Source organism: Danio rerio, chromosome 3 (assembly GCF_049306965.1).
Source record: "Danio rerio strain Tuebingen ecotype United States chromosome 3, GRCz12tu, whole genome shotgun sequence".
NCBI classification, from domain to species: Eukaryota; Metazoa; Chordata; class Actinopteri; order Cypriniformes; family Danionidae; genus Danio; species Danio rerio.
The window spans coordinates 13,500,001-13,513,895 of NC_133178.1; the positions used below are offsets into that span (position 1 = coordinate 13,500,001).

At 36.8% G+C, this 13,895-nt stretch overlaps 1 protein-coding gene across 50 annotated transcripts in view; it reads left to right on the top strand.

The window, feature by feature from the left end:
- nfixb (nuclear factor I/Xb) overlaps positions 1-13,895 on the top strand; it is a 287,289-nt gene that overhangs the window by 80,675 nt on the left and 192,719 nt on the right. For 32 of the 50 annotated variants that reach the window (XM_009299287.5, XM_073943533.1, XM_073943519.1 and 29 more), the window contains 1 exon segment: positions 11,806-12,337. In XM_009299287.5, coding sequence (XP_009297562.1) covers positions 11,806-12,337 — 532 coding nt within the window. 50 annotated transcript variants of the gene reach the window in all.

Sequence of the window (13,895 nt, forward strand, 5' to 3'; positions counted from 1 at the left end):
TTAACGTGAGTGTGCGTTGGTGTGCGTCCATGCCAACTTCATGTCTGGCGTACGTGCATTTCTTGTGTGTGTTTGTTTTTTTATTTCCATTGGCGACTCCTAGAGGCAATTGTGTTAAATTGCACTTTAAAAAGTATCTTTGTGCTGTGCAATTGCAGCTGTATGGGACGGGATTGTCCACATGTCTAGCAGGTATTTAAGGTTTCCATACCATACAGTTGACCAGCCAAACATTAAAGCGTAATTTGCAGCGATCGCCGGTTTTCCCAATCTAATCGAAGTGATCGACTGAAGGCATATTGCTATAAAGGCGCCATCTGTAGACGAATTTGGATGCGTGAATCAAAAACATTTCAATAAATGTGCAAATAATATGTGATGCTCGAATGCACTTAACATAATACACACAATTATTAATGATTCCTACTTGTCTTCCTCATGAAAAAGAGTAGGCAAAATCTGATATGTAATGTGGGGAAAAAAGAAAAATGAGTTCATCAGACGCTGGATTCGAACCGAGTACATGATCGATCGTGTCAAAACATGTTGCCATGCGCTTTACGAGTCAAACCATCACGCTGCTGTTTGCCGCTCTCTTTAGTTACAGTATGTTGTCTCTGTCAATCAAACAGTGATGGGCGGGAATCACTCAGCTAGCTCTTTCCAATGAGGTGTGCTATTTGCACTTAGCCTAAATAGACAATACAAAATGTTACATCGGACCATTTCTTTTTCAATTCACTCACAGTGCGACATTCAGACCCAACTGCATTAACCGTGTCAGCTAAACTCTCCCACTCTATTTTGTTTCTTTTGTTATTAATTCTGGATGACAAAGTTTCAATTCACATTCTGTGAAGTTTCGCTTTTTGCTTGCTTTTGCCATTGCTTTTTTATTTATTTTTGCCAAAGTAGAGTCATTACCATATTTATTAGGGGGAGGAGGCAGGTAGGGGTTTTGCGCTCATGCACTTGCACTCAGTTTCAGGTTAATTCGGATGTACAAAGAGAATATGCGTGGGATTCGGCGTACACAGTGTTTCATACATCTGAATTTTTTTACTGCGTATGCACATTTACAGCTTTGTGCGTATGCAATGTTTTAGTATGAATTTAACGCAAGTCTTCGTACATGAGGCCCCTGGTTAAAAAGAACAATATGTTTGCAAACGTGATCACAAATACAGAAATAAAACCCATTATTGGTCACAAATGTATTAAAGTAATAATTTTAAGTCTCCGTATTTAATGCTGTCTCCTTGCTGGTAAGTGGATTGAGCATAAAACAATTAAGTTATCAGTGATCACCACAGCAGAATGAACCACCAACTATTTCCAGCATATGTTTTACACAGCGAATGCCCTTCCAGCTGCAATCCAGTACTGGGAAACATCCGTACATTCTCATTTACACTCACACACTATGGCCAATTTAGTTTAATCAATTCAGCTATAGCGCTTATCTTTGGACTGTGGGAGAAACCGTAGCACCCGGAGGAAACCCGCACCAACACGAGGAGAATATGCAAACTGCACACAGAAATGCCAACTGGCCCAGCTGGGACTCGAATCAGCAACCTTCTTGCTGTGCCAACCACTGAGACACCTTGTCGCCCAAGGATGAAAATATCTTTCATTTTTGACCTTTTTGAACTGTAGGTCTTTAAAATCGACATCCAAACCCACTATTTGTGACAACTTGCCCCATATTGGTCCAACTCTCACACTAGTTACTCTCATACTGATCCAAAATTACATGTATTTAAAGGAGCATGCATTCATTTTTTCTTTTTTTTTTTGGCTTAGTCCCTTTATTAATCTGGGGTCACCACAGTGGAATGAACCGCCAGCTTATCCAGCATATGTTTTACGCAGCGGAGGCCCTCCAGTTGCAACCCACCACTAGAAAAAACCCATACACTCTTATTCACACACATACACTATGGAAAACATAGCATACCCAGTTCACCTATAGCGCATGTCTTTGGACTGTGGGGGAAACCGGAGCACCCAGAGGAAACCCACACAATCACAGCGAGAACATGCAAACTCCACACAGAAATGCCAACAAACCCAGCTGAGGCTCGAACCAGCGACCTTCTTGCTGTGCTACCCACTGTGCCACCGTATACTGCAAATCTGCAGGTGTGTGTCAGTTGCCGCTCCGACTCGTCTTTCAGAAATCAGAGCAGACCTGCAGGATATCAGCAGTGAGGAAGGAGAGACATACATGCTGTGCTTTACCTGTGCCAACACTCCCACACACACACACACACACACCTCACGCTTGCACACCTTCACACATGCCCAGGTCTCTGAGGTGTGAGCTTATATGTGTGTGTGTGTGTGTGGCGTGTGGGTCAGCTGTCTCTTTACCGCCATAGTTTTGTCCATGCTGGCACAACGCTGGCATGTCTGGACTGGCGTCCTCTCGATAGCGTGTGTTAGCACATGATTCTCCATGGCCTCCACCTCCCCAAACGTCTGTCATGTTGGTATTTATCACATTTTCTCTCTCTGTCTCTCACTGTCTCTCCTCCAAGGCCGCCTCCGTCCGCTCCTTCAGCCTCTTTGTCTCTTCTTCTCTTGTGTTGTCACAGTGACTTTCTCCCGTATGAGGCAGGATCAGCCTTCACGCTCGTCTTCATTATGGTGTTTTCAGGGTCATGGAGGGTCACGGCCCGCGGGGAGGGTCACGGACGCACAGCGGGCGACCAACAAAACCCTGAAAAACTCCCTCATTAAACCTGCCCGCATGCTTTCCACACACCAGAAACCTGCAGATCAGAAGACAACTAAATAAATCAATAATTAGTAGTTGATCATTAATATGTGCCTCAAAATCAGTTTCATGAACTCTATAGGCTAAATCTGCGATTCTGAATATTCAATCTCCACTTTTATTTTTTTCTGATGTTCTTAGAGATATTCAAGGTATAGTATGATGATAAAAATAAAACTAATATTTATAATATAAATAACAATAATAGTATAATAATATACAATATGTTTAATATTTATAATAATTATTATTATTATTAATGTTATTTTTATTACAGTTATTTTATTAAATACCAGAGCAAATATCTTAGATAAAATACATAGATAATAAAATAGTACTGATAATTGTTTTCATTAATAACAATAATAATAATAGGCTAATAATAACAATAATAATAATAATAATAATAAAATATTAATAACAACAATAAGCTTATAATAATAATAAGTTAACGATAATAATAATATTAATAATAATAATAATAATATGTTAATAATAATAATAATAATAGGCAAATAATAATAATAAGCTAATAATAATAAAAATAACAGTAAAAACAGCAATAATAGTTATGATAATAATAATAATAATAATAATAATTATTATTATTATTATTTATTAACCTTATTATTACTATTAATATTTATTTATTTATTTTTAATATGATTTAAGTGTAAAGACATTAAAAGTAATTTCTTATTTTTTAAAGACTGAAGTCTTTCGCACTGAACAGGATTTTTATTTATTTATTTATTTATTTGTTTATTAGACATCAGTATATGCACTAAAATTGCTGGTTAACTTTGTGAATAATAATTTATTATTAATATTCTAACTTTATATATATATATATATATATATATGCAATAATAATTATTGTTAAAGGCTTTATACAAATAAACTTGAATTGGGGAATTTAGTTAAATTATAGCCTACTATCTCAGTATAGGCTTTAGCTGACTTGTCTACAAAAAATATATATTTATTTACATGATAATGCAATATCTTGCTGTGATATGGGCTACAGTAGTATTTTTAAGCCTTAACATATCGAAATAATTTATCTGGCAAAGAAAACCAAATTGAAATGCATGATGTGTTTAACCGGCTGTGTTTTCATTTCGTTTTCTTCAGTGTTTCCTCCTCTGAGAGGCTGATCCTATTTGCTGCGTGGATATTGATTTTACATCACATTATATTAGATTTTTCAAAAACATTTCGTTTCAATCTGTTTCTTGTTATTATAACAATATAATATTTGTGCTAAACTAATCACCACAGTCGATAAGAGTTATTTCCAAAGCGCTTGAATTCGTCCTTTGTTCATGCAGTATCATTTGACCATTTTCCTCTCAATAACTTCACAAATTCGACATCATTATATTTAATAAGCGAATACATATAAAATCATTGAAAGTGAAAGCATGCGAACAGAATCACCATCAGTAAATCAACACCAAAGACAACTGCGAGATCCGAGACTCCTTTGCGGATTATTTAAACCGAGTGTTTTTATTTCAGGCTTCCAATTATTAATTTTTCCCCCCATGTTTTTGTTTTCTTTATTGTTGCGCCAGCTCAGTAAAACTAGGCTAATGATCACACTTAGCTTTATAGATACAGGCTAGCTTTGCTAACTTCAAAGCAAGTGCATATTCAAGCTGTTTCTAAATGTATAGCCAAAACAACGTTTCTTAACAAAACAGATAATTAAAAAGATAATTAAATAAGGTGTGTGGACACTTATAAAAACCTACAAATATATTTAAGTAGGCCTTTTTTCATATATAGCAGCTCTTCATTTTATTGACGGTGCCACTATTAGTTTTGAACATACAGTACATAAATCTTCATTTTAATATAAGCCTATTGCAATAATTTGCGCCATGTAAGCTAAGTTTTGTCTAGTATTTTGACAAGTAATTTTCTATGGTCAAACTGTTTTTTTCTGCTTCGACTGGAAGGTGCTTGGGTGTGTTTTTTCCCTGCTATTATTAATTGATTTTACCGTCAGTGACAAACTAACACAAATGATTCTCTGGCGCCCGACACCAAACACTCTTTCCAGCTCGTTCATTTCCATCCGACTGCTGGCACACACTTGAGAGATGATGTTCTCTCTTTTTAAGCATTAATATTGTAGGTAAAAATAACAGAGCGATTATTTTTAATTGAGCTGGCAGAATTCTTGCGCTCTTCATAATTTGTGGTCAAGATGGCGGACGTGACGTGCAGGTAGAGCGCCGGTGATGATACTTGGCAAAATGCTAAGAAACAAGTCAATAAACGTTAAATGTTGATTTACAAGCTGTAAAGCTTATTTGTGGATTTAATAGCTGACCTCTCTGAGGTGTGAGGAGTCACTGATGGGGCCGCATAGGTAAGAAAGGCTGTGCTGTTTGATGACATTAGGCCTAATAATGATTCCTCCGATTTATGAACATTTATTAAAAAAACTTTATTTGTGTAGACCTATTAGGTATTTTTGGTAGCTTTATATATGTTTGAAAAGCTTTTTGAAAGGGACGACAGGCCTCAGTGAAGTATGAAGCAAATAATCTTTTTAAAGCAAATGTCAAATAATTAATCAGCGTCGCTTAAGTTTAACGGGAAAAATAAAAGTTTCACTGTATTTATAAACTCCATTTAATAGCTGAACTCTCTGGGGTGCAAGGAGTCTCTGAAGGGGCCGTATAGAAAGACCGTGTTTGATGGCAGGGCTGATAGTGGGCCTAATAATGACAATTCCTCCGATTTGTGAACATTTATTAAAAAAAAAAACTTTATTTGTGTAGACCTTTTAAGTAGCCTATTTGTTAGTGGCTATGTGTTTAAAAGGCCTATTGAAAGGAATGACAGGCCTGAAATACATGACGCAAATAATCTTTTTAAAGCAAATGTCAAATAATTAATAAGCTTCGCGAAAGTTTGACGGGAAAAAATAAATACTCCACTGTATTTATAAACTCCATTTAATAGCTGACCTCTCTGAGGCGCAAGGCGTCTCTGATGGTGTGGTAGAGGTAAGAAAGGCTGTGCTGTTTGATGATGAGCCTAATAATGACAATTTCTCCGATTTATGGACGTTTATTAAACAACTTCATTTGTTCAGCCCTATTATGTATTTGTTGGTGGCTTTATATGTTTGAAAAGCTTATCGAAAGGGATGACAGGCCTCAGTGAAAGAAGACGCTTCTTTTTAAACAAATGTCAAAGAATTAATCAACTTGGCAAAAGTTTCACGAAAAAAAAAGGATTTCACTGTATTTAAAAACTCCATTTAATAGCTGACCCCTCTTTCGTGCGAGGAGTCTGATGGGGTAAAAAAAAGGCTGTGCTGTTTGATTACAGGGTGGATAATAGGCCTAGTGATGACGATTTAAAATATTTTCCGATTTATGAACATTTATTAAAAAGAACATTATTTGTGTAGACCTATTAGGTATTTTTGTGGCTTTATAATATGTGTGAAAAGCTTATTGAAAGGGATGACAGGCCTCAGTAAAAAGATGACGCAAATAAGCCTCTTTTTTTAAGCAAACGTCAAATAATCAGCTTCGCTGAAAAAAAAGAAGATTTTACTGTTTTTTTATAAACTCCATTTAGGCCTAATAGTTGACCTCTCTGAGGTGCAAGGAGTCTCTGATGGTGCCGTATGTAAGAAATGCTGTGCTGTTTGATGACAGGGTTGATAATGGGCCTATAATGGCGATTTAAAATATTTCTCCGAATTATTATGAATGTTTATTTAAAAACCTTTATTTGTGTAGACCTATTAGGTGTCTTTAATGGCTTTATGTGTGTAAAAAATCTTATTGAAAGGGATGACAGGGCTTGGTGAAAGACATGACGCAAATAAGGCCTTTGTTTTAAAAACAAATGTCAAATAATTGATCAGCTGCTTGAAAGTTCAATGGGAAAATACAGGTTTCACTGTATTTATAAACTCCAACAACTGTTTATGATGATGCAGAAATATTGAGTTAATGCTAGTATCTGGCTTGTTATTGTAATCAAAACTGTAGGCTGTATTTAATGTTGGCATCATTGTTTTTATAACTGACAAAGTGCTTTGTTACACATGGTCTTGTACCTGCTTTATTTAATTTTCGATATAGTTATGATTATGCAATCCAATCTTATGCCCCTTAATTTATATATATATATATATATATATATATATATATATATATATATATATATATATATATATATATATATATATATATATATATATATGCTTTTCGTGTCAGTATAAATTATGGTTTTGTGAATCCATGTACTCCATGTCATTATAACAAAATTTCGTTGACTACAAAGTCTTTTTAATGCCTTAATTAATCAAAATGAATAATCTTTCCATAAAATGTATCCTCTACAACATGCACAATTGCTATTTTTAAAATATAGGCTGTTTAGTGTCTACCCCTTTATTTATTTATTTATTTATTTATTTAAATAGCCTGAGTTATTGATTTTATTTGCAGTATTAAACAGCATTTTGTAATGTTAAAATAGTAAAATCTTCTTTCAAATAGTAGTGATACATTTTTGGTTGGTGAAATGCTTTCTTTTGGCCTGTTTTCCGCTGCTGTCATTCTATAGATGTGCTTTAGGCAAGTGAATTTTCAAATGCACATGTTGATCAGGCCCTAATTATCTCATACTCACACTGGTAGCACTAGAGGAAGCCATTAAGGGCTGTGTTTCAAACAGAGACGGGATTGTTTGAAATAAAGGTGCTGCTTTTTATTGAAACAAACGCATTCATAAACAAATGCAGCTCTTCTCTGGTTGTGTGCTTCAATTAGCATCTTATTAGAGACCTCAAGCAGGTGTTGGTTTTGACACGTAGGCTCGGATTTGAAAGAGGAAACACTAATGAAGAGTTTTACTGCGACGGGAGAGCGTTATCACCATACATCCGACCAGTGATGTTTTCTTAGTCTCTCATTTAAGAGATATTTGCATACGCTGGCTAATCCAGCATTTCAAATCAATTTCCTTTTCCTATTGTTTGATTTTTCCCTCCAAGCAGTCATTCGCTGATTTCTGAACATCAACAAGAGTTTGATCAGCAGGCTCAGGCTTTCAGATCTCAAGGAATCTCTGCTTCAGTGTATATGCAGCTGTTGTTTTAGAATCTCTTTGAATGCAAAATTAAAGTAGTCCCAAAACTCAGATTATGATTACATGTTTTTAAAACGGCAGCATTTGCATGCACAAAAGAGAAAGGCATTTTAGATCATTCATGGCTGCATTTCTAATGTATAATAATTAACATAAAACTTTGAATTATATGGGAAATTGTCTCAGAATTGAGGCATTAGTTTCAACTCTCGCTATCTTTATTTTTTTTTTACTTGGAGTGACCTCAGAATCTGTTATTATGCGCTCAACAATTTTAGGTTTGTATTGTTTTGTTTTTAAATATCTGATGCCTATAACAGGAGATTCTGATCTGGCGTAAGAAACTCTTGGAATTCAAAATTAAAGTAGCCCCAAACAGTGTTAATTTTGACAGCAAATTTAGTTTTAGTCTTAGTCTTAACTAAAATTCAGTCTTCTGAATCATTTTAGTTTTAGTTCAAAAAAAATTTAATTGACTAAATCTACTTTACTCTTATGATGATGTAATTGCATCCCGCCTCCACTGTGGATCTTTTTTTTTTTTAACAAATCAACATCAATATGACAATGGCTTGTTTAAACAAATCTTTGGAAAAAGGAGAAGTATGTAAATAGACCAAGTCAATGTCAGTTGATTTAGTCATTTCCTGTTTCATTTAGTAAATTGCTGAAATTTGAATTTGAAATAAGATATATAAAGGGTGTCCACATTTTCTCAAGGGCTGTAAGTTTACCTTTTAACATGTATGAAATCTTTTCCATAGCTAAGCAGAAGGACTTATTATTGATCCACTGTACAATAGATGGCCTTTCCATTTTCCTCCAGTACATAGCTATTAAACGCTTTGCTTGGAGAGTATACTTAAATCGATAAGTTTACCAGTACTGCTGTGGCAGTCTATATTTTCACAAGTAATTCCCAAAATAAGCATTTCGGGTTTCATGGGCAGTTGTATAGATACCAATTCAAAAATGAATATAGCCACCTCTTTCAAAAATTCCTGTTCCTCCGGGCAATCCCACATACACCTCAAAAGTGTACCTTTTTCAACTGAGCATTTGCTGCATGTGTCTGGGATGTAACCTGACTTGGTGTCATCATGCATCACACACCAAGATTAATTCTGATTGGATATCTTCCAAAAAACGTCCCCCTATCACATTCTCGTCTTGTTTTATTAGTCAAAGAAAATGTCAGTAATATTTATTGTTTATTTTAATTGTCGTCATCATCACTTAATTTTTTAAAGTTTTGGTTTAGTTTTTGTCTGTAGAAACTTGTTCGTCACGGAAATTATGACGAAAAACTTGACGAAATTAACACTGGTCCCAAAACTCGGATTATGATTACATGTTTTTAAAACAGCCGTATTTGCATGCGAGAAAGGCATTTTAGATCATTCATGGCTGCATTTCTAATGTCTACTAATTTACATAAACTTTGAATTATTTGGGAAAACATCTCAGATATGAAACATTAGTTTGAGTTCTCGCTCTTGTTTAATTTTTTTTTCTTGGAGTGACCTCAGAATCTGTAATCAGGCTTATTAGCGCTCAACAATTTTAGGTTTGTATTGTTTTGTTTTAAATATCTGATGCCTAATAGGAGATTCTGAGACTTTCGCAGTAAACATTTTCCCAGACAACTTTCCAAAGTTTTTTTTTTTTATTTTTATTTTTTTTTTTTTTTAGACGGGTCAGATAGGCCCGCTTCATTGAGCGTCTTGTTTTTGGTGCTTTTGCAGACAAACACGGCATATGTTTGTTTTAAATTAGAGATGCACACGGGGTGCATGGTTGCTTTCGTCTTTGTCTCGGCCGCTAAATCCACGAGCAGCTGCCGGCTGCAGGGTCTGCTGGGAGTTTGGGAGAGAGCGCTTTCTCCCATCGCCCTGTGCCAAGGTGGCATTACGCAAGCTGGTAGAGAGGAGGAGGGAGGGAGGGTCGCGTAAACCACAGCGACGGCGACTACAACCCAGACTTAAAAACATGGTTGCCATGACGAGCTTGATGGGATGCTGAACTTTGCCTCGGTGGAAGATCGGAACTTGTCAGACTGGCAAATTGTACACCATCGGACTGGACTGCGTGCTCTCTCTCTCTCTCTTTCTCTCTCTCTCTCTCTCATTCTGCCACCAGCCCCCCTTCTCCCTTTCCCCTCCCTTTCAGCTCTTCAAGCTAACGTATTGGCTGAGCTACAGGCATCTTGTTGCCAAATAGGTGGGCCCTGCTCGTGTTGGCAAAGACTCAGGCAATGGTTAAGGAAAGAACGCGGAGAGGACGAGCGATCGAGGGAGAGAGAGAGAGAGTTGGAGAGAAAAGGAGTAAAAAAAGCAGCAGCACTTGGGTTTGCCAGCGGTCCTGCGAGCTCGTCCAACATTGATTCGGTTCTCTTTTTTTTTCTTCTTCCTGCCCGTATTCTGTGCTTTGCATTAGCCAGCTCCCCCCCACCCCCCTTCGTGGCAGGAGTGTGCATGCATGTGCCTGCGTTATGTGTGTGCCACGCTCTCTGAGTTTTTTGCCGGATCCAAAGATCTAAGAAAACACTCATTGCGCTTTGCCAAGGATTTTTTTTTTTCCGGCATTGTTTAGATTTTTTTTTTCTAATTATTTGGAAAGCAAGAGCGTTTATTTTGAACGCTGAATGCGTTTATAGTTTGTTTTGTGTGCACACTTTTTATCCAATAATTGTTAAAAATTCTTTGTAATTTAAAAAATTTTAAGAAAAATTCCATCACTTTTTTATTTCATACCATCACATTTTACCTGGAACCGTTTGCAGCAAAAGCAAAGCAAAAGAACATTTTCAGATCTTGAAATTAACTTCTTTCCGCCGGCAATTGGAGCATCTCCAGTCCTTTTTTTTTTCCTTTTTACCCAAGTTTTTTTTTTTTTTGTCGCCAATTCTTCTTCTCTGCCAAGCCAGCAGTTGTTGTTTCGGCGTGAGTGGCAAAGAACTGGTGCGGGTGGATTTTTTTTTCTTCCTGAACGGCGTGCCAAATTTATGATGAGAGTGCAAAATGGTAACTACCAGCCTTTCTCTCTCTTTCTGCTGTGTGCTTTTCATGGTGCTATCTGCCTTCTCGATTGTCGAAATGTGAACATGCCTGGATTTCTGCACAACAGCAGCCTGCAGAGAGGATTTGATGGCAGGTCTTGAAGGGACGCAGTTCAGCCGTGGTCTTGTTGTGGCGAGAGTTGGCGGAGAGGGTCTGGGGCACGGCGGCCCTGGCACTGGGGCACCGTGGCGCGGTTTAGGCTTTGTCACTGAGCGCTGTGTGGTGAAGGTATTATTGGAGAGCTGAATGAGTCTTCCGTTGCCGTGGGGATCGCCAAGCTTTTCTTGGCCTGACTTGAGCTAAAGAAGCTGCTTTTTGTGAATCGCAGAAGCCCGGAATTCCTGCACTGCCTCTGCGATGATTGTTTGAGTTGACTCGAATTGGCTAAATCTTTTTATTTATTTCTGTTAGATGTGTCGGAAATTATGGGGAGTTTTATTGCATGATTGTATTGTAAAAATTATTTCAATTGAAATTTTCCAATTTAATATTTTTAATTTACTAAAATCTGCAAAAAAAAAAAAAAAATCTTAATCTGATTTTTTTGTGTTTTTCAGTAAAAAAAATAATTTGCTTGAATAACGCAGTTTTAAGATAATATATTTATTTTTATTTCTATCAAATTTTGAAATTCATCTTTTTGTAAAACATAAACATTATTGACTCATTAAAATTCAAAGCATATTAAATAATACAGATTTTCTTTTATTATTTTGGATATTTTTTTCTGGAAAAGCTAGACATAAATCTTATTTTTAGGTCTGCAAATTGTCCAACATCTTTTAATTGATCTGAAATTGCTGAAATTACATATCTGTTTTCCCTCTCCAACAGGATGAATTTCATCCCTTCATCGAGGCTTTGCTGCCACATGTCCGTGCGTTCTCCTATACCTGGTTCAACCTCCAGGCCCGTAAGCGCAAATACTTCAAAAAGCACGAGAAGCGCATGACGAAGGATGAGGAGCGCGCCGTCAAAGACGAACTCCTGGGCGAGAAGCCCGAGATCAAGCAGAAGTGGGCGTCCCGTCTGCTCGCCAAGCTCCGCAAAGACATCCGCCCCGAGTTCCGCGAGGACTTTGTGCTCACCATCACGGGGAAGAAGCCGCCGTGCTGCGTGCTCTCCAACCCCGACCAGAAGGGCAAGATCCGCCGCATCGACTGCCTGCGGCAAGCCGACAAGGTCTGGCGCCTGGACCTGGTGATGGTTATCCTGTTCAAGGGAAGCCCGCTGGAGAGCACGGATGGAGAGAGGCTGGTCAAGTCCCCGCAGTGCTCAAACCACGGCCTCTGTGTGCAGCCGCACCACATCGGAGTGTCCGTCAAGGAACTGGACCTGTATCTGGCCTACTTCGTCCACACGCCAGGTGAGTCGCACGTACTGTAACCCACTGCAGGAAACACGGTCCGGTTCAGTTCCGGGCTCCGATCCAAAAACACACTCGCATGCAAATATATGCAAATACGCCCTTTGTTTCTTTGTGTTTTATTGGTTGCTGTTGTGATCGTTTGTGTGCTCGCATTGAAACTTGGAGGTGCGAAAACTGTGTGAGTTTTTGCTTGACTTTTTGTGTCTGCTTTGCAGGTTATGTGTGCTGTAGTGCGTATAGTGAAGTGCATACGTGTGTGTGTGTGTGTGTGTGTGTGTGTGTGTTAAAATGTCAGGTTGTGTATTGTGGCAGTGACAGCTGGCGTTCTCCCAGCTGGTGTAAAGGCCGGAGACACACACACACATGCACACACACAGAAAGAGACAGAGGTTTATTACACTGCTGCCCTTTAGTACACACAACTGAACACATTCTCATAAACAGAACATTTGCTTTTAGTTTACTTTCTCTGCAGTCTCAATTAATGTATCGTTGTTTATTTTTGTATTTTGCTCAGAATTGAAAGCATGCTGTAAACAGAAATTAATTATCAGAATGCTCAAATTCTTATAAAACAAACATTTTCTTTCCTATTGATTCATATTCCATTCAGTCTTCATTTGTTTTACTCATTCGTTTGATTTAGCGGCATTTAAAGAATGCTGTAATCAGAATGATCACATTCTCATTGACTGAACAGTTATATCAGCTTTAATGTTTTGTTTTGTTTTAATTATTATTTTTATTAATGTTTAATGTTTTAATTTGTTTGATTAATTCATTAATACATTTTGTTAAGCAGTAAATGTCAAAATGAAGTCGGAAGACTAAATTAAAATTTAAAACAAGCAAAGAGTAGCCTTGAAATAAAAAAAACTAACCAAAAACATGTTTAATTTAAATTTCACACAGCATTTACTTCATTTTAATATAAATATATTATTCTGGGTTTTCAGAATAATATCTTTGCCATTAGTATGTTATTTTTATAATACAAATACTAATAATAAACAAATAAAATGGCCCATATATAACTGAAATATTGCCTTTCACAGTTCTACCACAATATTTGAAGAGTTCACATGCAAAAACCTGTAATTGCCATCTGAAATGTTCTTCTAAAATGACCCTTTTTTTCAGGCTACTATGTGTAGGTTCACTAATTTCACTTTTAATTAAAAAAAATAAGTTATTTCCACAATCTTTAAAGTAAAATAAATCCACATAAACAAAGGAGGATGAGAAAATTGTTCATTTTCAACTGAAATTTTAAATGGCACTTAGAGGTTTTTGCATCTGAACTCTTCATTTGTTGTTTAATTTATTTGCAGTTTTTAAAGGTTTCATTTTATTAATGTAATTTATTTAATTTGTGTACTGTTTTAAAGGTTACCGTTGGTCTTTGTGATTAAATTGAAGTATTAAATATATCCTGGTCACAACATTGGTGGCAGTTCCTGGGAAAACAGAAACACACACACACACACACACACACTTCCAAACAGCGTAATATTTTATTTGCAGCTATTTACAGGCAGCTCGGTTATTTAGCCAT